General features: G+C 26.6%; 1 protein-coding gene across 1 annotated transcript in view; it reads right to left on the reverse strand.

The window, feature by feature from the left end:
• Positions 1-12,863, reverse strand: part of LOC117170809 (glutathione S-transferase 1-like) — a 42,120-nt gene that overhangs the window by 12,866 nt on the left and 16,391 nt on the right. Inside the window, exons 4-5 of the mRNA XM_033357851.1 lie at positions 8,120-8,287; positions 7,914-8,031 (exon numbers count right to left, since the gene is read on the reverse strand). Of these exons, the coding sequence (XP_033213742.1) occupies positions 7,914-8,031; positions 8,120-8,287 (286 nt within the window). The remainder of the gene's footprint in view (positions 1-7,913; positions 8,032-8,119; positions 8,288-12,863) is intronic.

Below are 12,863 nucleotides of genomic sequence, written 5' to 3' on the forward strand. Positions count from 1 at the left end.
TGAAAGAGGGAGCTCTTCTTAATATTTTGACACCAAAATCATGTCGATACACCTTACCGACTGCGAGTAAATGCACCCACGCTTTAACTTGACAGACTGTATAACAGCGTTCCAAACGAACATCACTTTTGTGCTCCTCTATCCTAGTATTAAGAAGTCTGCCAGTCTGTCCCGCGTAATTCATCTTACAAATCCTGCAAGTGATTTTCTAGACAACAGCACCCTTTTCAAAATTACTTAAGGATCTTTGCAAAAATTTATCACCTTATTCATTTTAAATAGAATGCGGAATTAAAAATTTTTTTAACATCAGTTCAATAGTTTTAGAAATTTGACCAAAAAATGGAAAAACAAAATTAATTAACGAACTATATTCGTTCAACTCTTTCTGATTATCTACAAGCAAATTATTAATCTCTTTGTTTTTGATTTGTTGAACTCTAGTTGCAATATGTTTCTCAATTAACTTTTTTGGATAATGATTCAGAAAAAGGATATTCCTAACAATTTTCAAATTTCTTGTGTGAAATGAATAATGGGACAAACCTAGAGCTTTGTCAACTAAGTCTTTTATTACTGCAAGTTTGTTTTGAAAGGGATGAGCAGAAAGGAAATTTAAAATTCTACCTTAATATGTACTTTTTTGTACCAAGTGGTAATAATATTACAATCCCAGCCCTTAATTACATTTATGTCCAAAAAACTGATTTTATAATCCTGTTCTCATTTTTCTTTCCTCTTTTTTATTTTTGTTCGAAAATTTTATTTGTTTTTTTTTTAGATTACAATCGGATTTTTGTTTTTCCTTTATTCTTTGTGATTCAAATTTGGTGGTTGGATTATTGTTTTATTTAACAGGATTTTGCATCAATTTGATTATTGGACATTAAATGGGATTTTTAATTTGGATTTTGCTGTAATTTAAATTTCTTAAATTTTGATTTAGCTGACTTGGACTGGAGGTCATTTCTATGTTATTGTGTTTTTAATCAGATAAGTGTTAAACATGGTCCTGAGGTGTTCAGAAAGATGCAATTATGGTTTGTGATCCTTGGTTTGTTAATTTGACAGATATTCAAATTCCTGATTCAGTCACAGATATTCTCAGATTAGGTCAAGGTTTTAGTAACTGTGTGATAAAAACTAAGGCAAAACAAATGATGGAAATAGTAAAAGATGTTGAAGCAAATTTACACAAAATTCCTATTTTGGATCAGCAGGATTTCCAAAACAAGGTCTTACATTTATCAAAGAGCTTTGTTGAGAAAAATAGTTTGCATATCAGTTATATTGATCGTAGAATTTCTAAAGATTTCATGATGACGAAAGAGTTTCTGAGAAACAACCATGATGTGGTTTGCATGAATGCTGATAAAGGCAGTATTACTGTTTGCATGAAAAAATCGAATTATATCAGGGATATGGAGAATTTGCTTTCTGATAATGATAATTTTGAATTACTACATAAAAATCCGTTAAGAAAATTAAAAAGAGACATTTTTAAGATGCTTGATAATTGGAGAAAGAAAGAACTTCTGGGAAAGGATATAAGATGGACTGATATTGACACTGAAGACACATTTCTAGCAAGATGTTATGCTTTGAGAAAGATTCACAAAGATGGCTATTCCTTAAGAATAATTATTTCAACTATTAAAACTCCCACGACATTTTTAGAACAAAATTTTAATTTGATTCTCAAGGACTTTATCACAACTTCTAAATATAATGTCAAAAATAGCTGCGAATTTCGAAAAAGTATCGTTCAAAAAAAGGTTCCGGATGACCATGTAATAATTACTTTGGATGTTATTGCAATGTTTCCGATTATACTCCCTGAATTAGTTAAAAAGGCAATTTTAAGTAGATGAGCTAATATAAAAACCCGTACTCGATTATGTCAAAAAGATTTTATTGAAGGGATAGTTTTTATTATGGAGTCAACTTATTTTAAATTTAATGAATCTTTCTATAGACAGAAGTCTGGTACAACCATAGGTTCAGTCATTTCTCCAATTTTGGCAGAACTAGTGATGGAAGATTTGGAGGTTTTTGTTTTTGGGAAATTAGATTTTGTTTTTCCTTTTTATTTTCGGTTTGTCGACGATACCTTATTATGTATTCCTCTAGAAAAGTTACAGATCGTCATTGATACTTTTAACACGTTTTCATCCAAAATTTCAATTTACTCATGAAATAGAATAGGATTATAATATCAGTTTTTTGGACATAGAAGTAATTAAGGGTTGGGATAATACTATTATTACCAATTAATACAGAAAAAGTACATACTCAGTAGAATTTAAAATTTCCTTTCTGCTCATCCCTTTCAAAACAAAATTGCAGTAATTACAAACTTAGTTGATAGAGCTCTAGGTTTGTCCCATTATTCATTTTACACAAGAAATTTGAATATTGTTAGGAATATCCTTTTTCTGAATCATTATCCAAAAAAGTTAATTGAGAAATATATTGCAATTAGAGTTCAACAAATCAATAACAAAGAGATTAATCATTTTCTTGTAGATAGTCAGAAAGAGTTAAAGGAATATAGTTCGTTAAATACTTTTGCTTTTCCATTTTTTGGTCAAATTTCTAAAACTATTGAACTGATGTTCTCATTCGATTCTCAGGTATCAAAGAGAGAGCACTTGTTTGTGGCTGCTGTCAATTTCTACCACTTAAATTTTTCTTGCCTTGATAAGGGTACTGTACGTGTACCGAAACTTTGGTACTGCAAATTTAATCATTCATGTTTTTTATTCTATTGTAATTTTATGATAATAAATATAAAGAAGACGAAAGAAAGAAAAAGGAAAGGAAGGGGATGTGGTTGGCTTCCTTCTCATTCTTCTTTCCTCTTTTTTTTTGCTGTCCGAAAATTCTATTTGTTTTTTGTTTTTTTTTCAGATCAAAATAGGATTTTTGGTTTTTGTTTATTCGTTGTGGTCCAAATTTGGTCGTTGGATTCTTGTTTTATTTCACAGGATTTTGCATCAATTTGATTACTGGACGTTAAATGGGATTTCAATTTGGATTTTGGTCTAATTTAAATTTCTTAAATGTCAATCACACACTGAATGCGGGACGCGTACTGTCGAATATAATGTATAGTTGTCAAATTTTGATTTCCGTATGCTACTACATTTGAATCCGGCAACGTGACAATAAATACAAAATTTTGTTTGTAAAAAAATATGTGATGAAAGGTGTGATTACAAATTTCAAGTCGTAAATAGTTTTATAGAACTGAAATTTAAAAAAAGAATTTTATTAATGTAAAGTCCTCATTATTTATCACCATATGCTAGAATATTTGAGTTTGGCAACGTGTCACTACATGAAAATTTTGATTTAAAAATTCGTTAGAAAATACAATTTTTTAGTTAGTAGAGGTAACGATAGAGATATCAAAAATATTTTTTGAAGGACTTGGTAAAGGGCTTAAGCTTTTATAAATTTTTTACGATTGAGTGGAGGGGCCAGAATTCTTGACATAATTTTTTACATTTGATAAATTTATTCCTCACAGTATATTCATAAATGTTTATGACTAAACATTTTGTTTGCATATTTACTTAATTTTCGAGATGATAAAGTAACATTTGAGCATTTAAAAAATAGAGAACTTCTGTCCATGTATTTAACCCGATTACTCATGCATTGATCCGAAAAAATTACTGGATTTCTTCGTTGGATAGACATTTTTTGTTACTTCATAGAAATAAGTATCAAATTTCAAAAAACTGTAATATTATTTTTTGTAAAAAATTTTTAATTAAAAAAATTATTCGAATAATGTTACTAATTAGGTCACAGAGTACTAAAGAAAAATTCTTTATAAATTTTAGCAAATGATTATCTAATTGTTGAGTTCTAAAATAATTAGAAATAAAATACTGTAATCCATAGCTTTTAGGAATGAAAAATTAAGAGAAAATTAATTAAAAAGTCAAGATATTTATTACAACATTTCAATTGAACCAAAAGGAAAGAAGTTTCAACAAAGTAGCTAAATCCTCAAACAAATGAAATAGATTTTTGCCTATAAAGTTGCAGTTTTAACAAACAAATATCTATAAAAAGAGATAAATCTTCAACGATAACAAAAATTTGAAGATTTAAGATTTAAATCACGCAAGAATTTTTAGTCAATAAAGCAAAAGAAAATTCATAAAAAATTTAGAATTTTTGGCAAATTACATAAAGCTTTAATTAAGTAGTTGAATTTCAAAAATTAAAAAGATCAAACTTTAACCGAAAATAAAATATATAAATTTTCATTGAAGAAACATAATTTTCAATTAAAAAATCAATTTTCTACAAAAGAGTTATATTTTTAATCCAAGAATATGAATTTTAAATAACCAACTTAATTTCCAACAAAACAGTTAAATTTTGAACCAAATAGTTACATTTTTAGTTAAAAAAATAATTATTTACTTAAAAATGAATTTTCAATACAGAATATAATAGATGATATGTCAGTCAAAAAATTTTTTATTTGAAATAAAAAAAAGTTAAATTCAACCAATATTTCGATCAAATAGTTCAAATTTCATTTATGATAAAGAAATATGATACTTCTACTAGAATAATAGAATTTTTAACCCACGAAAACTATTTTCTTTAAACCATAGAATTTTTTACAAAATTCCCGGAACCGAAGAATTTTCAATAAAAAAGTTAAATTTTAACAACAAAAAAATGTTTCATTTAATTGAATATTGTTAAGGATTGATGGTCCAACTATTTTGTAAAAAGTAACCTTTTTTGTTCGAAAATTAAACTGCCCGTCAAAAATTAGCCTTTTCAAATGAAAATTCCATATTTTTGGTAGAAAATGATTATTTTTTTATTAAACATTAACTTTTTAGTTGAAAAATTGAACTGCCTTACAAAAAAATCATCTTTTTGAAACTAAAATGAAACTATTTTTTCTTTAGTTAAACTAGTTAGTTAAAAATGCTTGTAATTTGCTATAATGTGTCCCCTTAAAAATGAATTCGTTTTTTTTGTTGTTGCAAATTCGTCTTTTTGGGTTGAAAACTTATTTCTTTTTGTCAAAATTTAATTTTTTCTTAGTTTTAAATGCTGTAAGACTTAAATAGTTGTTCATAAGTTTAACTTATTTTATACAAATTAATTTTTTTTATTAAAAGTTTACATTTTTTTTAATTCGCACATTTTTCAGTAGAAAATTGATTATTTAACTGAAAATTCAACTGTGTGGTTTGAAATTAAGTTTTTAGTAAATATTTCATATTTTCTAGTCGGAAATCGAACAGTTTTGTATAAAGTTCGTTTTTTAAATTGTCTCAAAAATGTTTATTTTTGTTTCGAGATAATAAGTTATTTAACAAGTTATAAAAGTGTTTATCTTCCCACACTATGAAAAATAGTGAAGAAGAACAAATAAAAATTGTATAATTAAGAAGAATTTTAATTGTCACTATGGAATGTTTAACTGTTCATTAAAAAATTAATCTGTTTTAGTTGAGTTTAATATGTCTGTTTTATATAAAATTATTTTCTTTTTCTACAAATTTTCAATTTCAAAATTCAACCATTTTCGAAAAAACTCGACTTTTGGGCTTAAAAATCCCACAATTTTGTTAAAAATTATTATATGCCTGAGAAATTCTTCTTCGGTAGAAATTCAACTATCATGTTGAAAATTCATCTTTTTTAGTAGAAAACTAATCTTCTGGGTTAAGAATTCACATTTTTTGTGAAAAATCCCACTATTTAATGAAATTTTTTTTTTATTCTAGAATATATCTCTGAGTGGAAAATGCAAAACTTCTGTAAACAATTTTTTTTTTTTAGAATTTAACTATTTTGTTTAAATTTCATCATCTTAGCTTGTAAATTGAACAATTCAGTGAAAAAATTTTTTTTTTGTCTCAAAATTTTTGTTTTCTATGGATAATTATACTTTATACTCGAAAACTCGTATTTTTTGAACATACAACTATTTTTATGGTTTGAAAATTTATCTTTTCGGTAACAATTTTTACTATTCGGCTAAAAATGAACTTTTCTGCTGCAAATGTATATTTATAAACAAAAAACGTCAAATTTGATTATCTTCCTCAACTGAAAAATATTCCTTGCTGTGAAATAACACGATTTAAAAAAAAAAATATTTATTTTTTGGTTGATAATTGAATTGCTTTTGTAATCATTCATTTTCTTGGCTATAATTTTAAACATTTTAATTTAAAGTTTCCATCACATTTTTTTTATTGAATGCTAACCCACGTACCCTCCCTGTTTCGAAATCCACACTTACTCCAAATCTTATAATAATCTGAAATGTAAATAATAGATATAAACAGATTCGGCTTTTTATGGAAAAAAAATAGTTGGAAAAAATCTTCTCGTTTGTTTAATTTGAATCATATAACGATGCATATAATGCTATATAACTCGTGATAATAATCAATACAACTAATAATAATAGTTATCTATAAGAATAATAATATTAGGAAGCATTACATTTTAAGGATTATTATTAACATTATAAGGAAACAATAAAATTAAAATTGGAAAGCGAGAAGCCGTCCAAAAACTACGTTACACTTACGATAGAGGCGGGGTGGGGGAGGGGGCAAATTTTGTGAATATTCTCGAGCCAAGAAACACATGAAATTTAAATCTTCGAACAATAATTTTTTGAATTGATTGAAAAAATCAAGATTGGCAATTTTATTACATTTAGTAACTAAAAAGAGACCTATTTCATTTGTAGTTAACATTTAAGTATTTCATTGAAGATACCTTTTTTTTTGGATGAGAGTGAGTTTTTGGATCTGAAGATTTACCGATTCCATTTCTGATTAAAAAGCGATCAAGTTAGTTTAAAATAAAATGTTTTTCCAGAAAATAAATCTATTTTAAAAATTCATCTTCTTGTTTTAATCTTTTGATGAACTAAAAATTTCAATCTTTTTTATATAAAATATCAAATGTTACATTTTACGGTACAATTGACGATTTTGTTGAAGTTTAACTTATATTGATTTAAAATTAATTACCTTTTTTATTTGAAATATCATCTACTATACTTTTCGTTAAGAAATAATTTTTTTATTAATAACTAAACAGCTTGGTTAAAAGTTAAACTTCTTTAAAAAAAAATTTCTGTTGCTTTTGTTGAAGATTCGTCGTTTTGGTTGGAAATTTAACAGTAGAGTTAAAAATGTATTTTTTAAATTAAAAATTCAACTATTTCGTCGAAAATTGAATTTTGTAATGGAAAATGTAATTATTTAATCGCAAATTTAAGTTGTTATGATTTATGCTGTTCTTTAAAGATGAAAAATTCATCCTTCTGGATCGAAAATCCAAGTGTCTCATAAAAAATGTATCTTGTTTGCTTCAAAGTTAAACTATTTGGTTTTAAATTCAAATATTTTTTCTTAAACTAATTTAGGTTGTTTTTAAAAATTCAGATATTTATTTTAAAATCATCTTTCATGGTTAATAATGAAATTTTACGTTAAAAATTCATCTTGCCGGGACTGAAAGTAAACTAATTTTTAAAACATTAATTTTTTTAGCCGGAAAACTCAAAAACTCTTTCGTTTAAAATGCATCTCTTCAATAGCAAAAAATTTTCTTTGGGTGAATTTCAACCATTTTTCATGATAAGGTTGATTTCCAATCATGTTTTGTATTGAATCAGTATCTATACATTAGTTTTAATTTTAACAATTTATTCTGCGATTTTCAGGAAGAATTATCCTATTTCCCCTCTTTTGAGAGTTGGACTTTTGATCTGCGCCGAAGAAAAAGTGGGGTGGAAAAATTGTTCAAAATAAGATGACGTAATTTTTAGAACTGTTCTCAATTTTACAATTTAATAAGCGATTGAGCCTGTTCTTTTGAGTTTGTTTTAAACATAGTACCCAAAGTTCTGGCACCAGTTATGTTAATTTCATCAAAGCCAAACTTTTTCATATCTCTTCTACAAACTTGGTACCAAGAAGCGACATTGTCGTAGCGCCCTATGTCGAAACCGAATGCCTGAAATCAAATGATCAATATTAATTTATTCAAATTCGATCCTAAGATGTTATAAATATGAATTAATTAATTTTAATCTAAAATTGACCTCTGCAGTAGTTACAGTAGTAATAATACTATAATCAGCCACAGTAATGGAATCCCCAGCAACGAATCTGCTGGTTTGAAGAAATACGCTCAGAACTTCAAATGATTCTTCCAAAGCTTGAACATCTTCTTCGCGAGGTTTGTTTGCCTTTCCCAAAATAACTACAAACTGGAGAATAAAAAATACACATTAGAAATTTCTTATATCTAATCGAAAAGGAGGATTAAATGTTAGTTTATAACATTTTTATAATGTAAATTATAATAGAGAAACCGGATGCAAAAAATAGCTATATCTCTTTCCTACTTCAGTAGATCTTCATTCAATTGGATTTCTAAAACTAAAAATTGAACTAATCTATTTGAATATTAATTTTTTCAATTTTCAATTAATCTCTTCCGTTAAAAATCAAAATATTTTTGGTTGAAAGTACACTCTTTTTGAATGAAAAGTTTACTGTTATATTTTTGTTGAAAGATTAATTTTTCTTGTCAATAATTTTATTATTTTGTTGAAAATTACACAATTCCTAGAAAGCTATTCTGTTTAGTAAAAAATTAAATTTCTTTGAGTAAATTAGTATTTTCGGACAGAAAACTTAACTGTCAAGTAGAACATTTTATTTCTTGACTTGCAAATTAAACAACTTGGTCTTTTTTTAATCAATATCTTTTTTTTCCAACTGCTTGGTCGTAATTAAATATTTTCATTGCAAATTTAGCTATTTCGTATAAAATTCTTTTGTTGCTGTTGTTAAATCATTTTTTGTTATAATTAGACTATTCTGCTTGATAACAGCCTGCGTGTTGAGACAGGCTTAAAAGTATTAAAATAAATAGTAGTTGTAGTGAATTAGTTTTCTAAGAAGTCTTACATGCCAGCCACTATCAAAAGCTTTTTCTTCACCAAGAAAAAAGCTGCAGAAAGTTTTCTTAGATTAAAATTTATGTTAATGGTTTTAGTGAGCTTAAGCTCATTATCTTAAGAAGACTAATGCGCCTGTAGTTGGTTAAATGATATTGATCCTTGGCTTTCTTCTGAAAAACTAATATGTAAGGTATTTTGTAAGATTCAAAAATGTAGATTAATTGAATACAGCTATTGAATATAAGAGCAAGGAAAGTTGGGAATGAGAAAGGAAGCTTTTTGAGGGCTTTTGTAATTGAATCAGTGCCTGGAGCTTTATTATTTTTAGTATTTTCGATTTGTTTGGTTCTTTTTTCATATGTTATGTTCTTAAAGTTATCAATGCTAAAGACTTCAAAACATTCGGAAACAATTTTCCAGAATTCAGAGATATGTTGGGGGTCTGAAAACTCGTCATGTGGAGCGAAATTATTTTCTAATTTTCTGCTGAAATATTTGGTTTTTCAATATGAGAGAGCGCTAAATTTTGATCGGGGTGAAATATTTGTTTGCTTCTGAACTTTAATTGCTATTGTTTTATGCATGTGATTGATTGTGTTTAAAAAATGCAGCTTTCAGTTATTCGATTAGTTTGGCAGAGTTTATTATGGGCATCGATAAGGTCTTCCATCTCAGGGGGGGGGGGGTGGATCGTATTTGTTAACGGTTTATTTGTTAACTGGTTTATGGTATGGGTCAAGCTCATCTATAGTAAAAATCTCGTGGTCATAAGAGTTATTTTTGATGATTGCTAAGTTGATGTCAGATTTATGTTTTTAATTCTGAGGGGAAAGCTGTGAGAGTCTGGTGCTGAAACGCAGAGATTCCTGTTATTTATTATTTCAAATCATTGTTTTCCGATTTTGTTAGTTATTCTGCTATTTCAGGCTGATTGTTTTGAGTTTAAATCACCCGCAGCAATTATTGATCGCGCGTGCCTATTCTTTTTTTACGACAAAAAATAAAATAAATTCTTAGCATGTCTATGTAATTTATATATAATGTATTTTACGAAATATTTGTATAAAATAATTAGAAGAACTATTTTATTCTACATTAGATCTTTTTTGTTAGAAAATTAATTCATATCTGATGTTGAAGAATAACATTTATTATAATTTTCTAACTTACGTTAATGATAATCGTATTCTTTACATGAGGCACTTGACATTTTTAAAACACAGTTTTTATTTATCAAGTTAGCAAATTTTTTAACCTGCGTATCAAGTAATTCACTTCCTTCACCCTCAGTAATTAATATATTCCTTTCGTTCGCATTCAAAAGCATTTTCATTTGTTATTTTAACAACTAAAAAAGATAAAACTTGGAAGAAAAATGTAATAGTTGATGGTTCAACTACAAAATTATATTTTAAAACAATAACAGCCGAAATAAACCAAAAAATGCATTTTTTAAAAAATTGTCAAATTTGCAGCCACTTAGATAAATTTTTAACTCAAATAATGAATCTTTAACAAGGCAAACAAAATTTCGAAAATGGTAGTTCAACCTTAAACCAAATAGTTCATGTTCAGTCCGAAAATCAAGTTTCTACCCGAAGAGATCAATTTTCAAACAAAAAAATTTGTAGTCAAGAAAGAAGAAAAATTTAACTAAATTGTTGAATATTTTATACAAAAAAATGTAAAAAAATGTTTTCTTTTCGTTCAAAAATCAAGCAATTGTTTGAAAATTCGCCTTTTTGGTAGAACATTTATCTTATTAGTTAACAATAATTCTTTTAAACGTAAATGTCAAAATTCAAATAATTTTTTTGCTTATATCAAAAAATACTTCTCACCGTATTTAATGTAAAAACAACATGATTCCGTTCATGATAGATTATGTGACTTGAGGTGCAGAACCTGCCTTATTTAAAAAATGACCTATTTGTTTAAAAGCTTATGGATTTTTTTAAAACTTCGTCTTTTCTTGTAAAAAATTATTCTTCTCATAAAAACTTAATTATCCATTATTGGTTAAAAATCAACATTTTTAATTCAAAATTTTTTTTTCTTGTAATACACTCGTTTGTTTTTGTAAAAAATTAATCTTCTTAATGGAAAATTCATCTTTTTGATTGAACATTCAACTATTCGGTTCAAATCGCTTTTTTAAAATTAATTCCTACAAAGGTGAGATATACTTACATCATTTTTTGTTGAAAAATTATATTTTTGGTTTAAAAATCAATTATATTTTTGAAACGCAATGGATTTTGTTGACGATTTTTCATTTTTTAGGACAAATAATATTCCTGTTTAAAGTTCATCTTTTTCATTGAGGATTCGATTATTTTGTTAAAAATTTCTTTTTAGCTGATAAACAGCTAATTTATGTAAAAGAAAATTTGATTATAATAATGCCATTAGTGATTCAAAATTTATATTTTAAATTTAGAATTTATCTTTTTTGGTTCAAAATTCAATTTTTTGTTGAAAAACATTATTTTTTGGTAGAAAATTAATTTTCTGGATTAAAAATCGATATTTTATCGTTAAAGATTAAACTATTTGGTAAAAAATCATCTGTTTCATAATAAAATTCAGCTACATTTTTCAATTACATTTTTTTTTATTGAAAATTAATTTCTTTGACTAAAAACTGAACAATCCAAGTGTTTGTTGAAAATCGGGTTTTTAATTGAAAATTTATCTTTTTTGTTTAAATCCTTTTTTTCGTTGAGAATTCAATTTTTTATAATTTTCTTTTGCAAATTATTTTCTTCGAAACTAAAATGTACTTATATCATTTTTGTTGACAAATGATATTTTTTAGTTAAAAAATTAATTATTTCTTAGTTTTATTTTTTTCAATTTATTTTCTCTAATTCCTAATCTTTCCATGCCTGCGATGTTAAACCATATATGCCTTTTGCCTTCCTTTTCGTTTTGGGACCATGTATATTTATTATTATTAATATTTATTATATAACCATGTATATTTCCGTTTTCTACACATTTTCAAGCAATTTTTCGTACGTGTTAGGTTGAAATCGCTTTTCGTCTAATTGGATTGAAAATGCATTGGCACCCTTTATTATGTATTAAATAAATTATAATTGAATCTTATTTATTTTTTTATTAACAATTTTAACATCTCCTTAAAATTTGCTGAGAAAAAATAGAAATAGCTCCATACACTTTAATACCAAGAGGTGAATTTTGCAATGCAGAGGAGCTTTGCTTAAAATCTGCATATTTTAAATTCAATAACAAAAATTATAAACAAATGGAAGGAATAGTCAAGGAATCTCCTCTTTCTCCTGTGATAGCGGACATTGTCATGAATGTTCTAGAAATTTATTGTCTCTCAACTTTAAATTTTGAAATACCTTTGTATAAGAGATATGTTGATGATATTTTTATGATAATTCCTAAATCAAAATTACTTGAAGTTTTAGAAATTTTCAACTCATTTGACTGTAACCTTAAATTCACTTTTGAAAAGGAAAATAACATTACGTTACATTTTTGAGACGTTGGTACCACAAACCCACATGGTCTCGAAGGTATCTAGATTTCTTATCACAACATCCTTGGTCACAAAAGAAAGTAATGATTTTCAGACTCATAGATAGAGTTACTAAATTGTCTTCCATTAAATTTAGAACAGAGAATATTTAACTAATACAAGAAACTTTGATTTAAAATGGCTATCCCATTAATCTTATTAATAGACTTATTAAAATCAGAGTTAATAATACGAGGGTGGATTGATAAGTTTCCGGCCTGCCCAACAGATGGCGCCACTAGGCCTACCTTGAGGTGGCGTTCTATAGTACCATCCTTAGATAGCTTGTAGCTATAGTTTCAGCCCGATCGCCATGTTAGTTTA

The sequence above is a fragment of the Belonocnema kinseyi genome, chromosome 4 (assembly GCF_010883055.1).
Source record: "Belonocnema kinseyi isolate 2016_QV_RU_SX_M_011 chromosome 4, B_treatae_v1, whole genome shotgun sequence".
NCBI lineage: Eukaryota > Metazoa > Arthropoda > Insecta > Hymenoptera > Cynipidae > Belonocnema > Belonocnema kinseyi.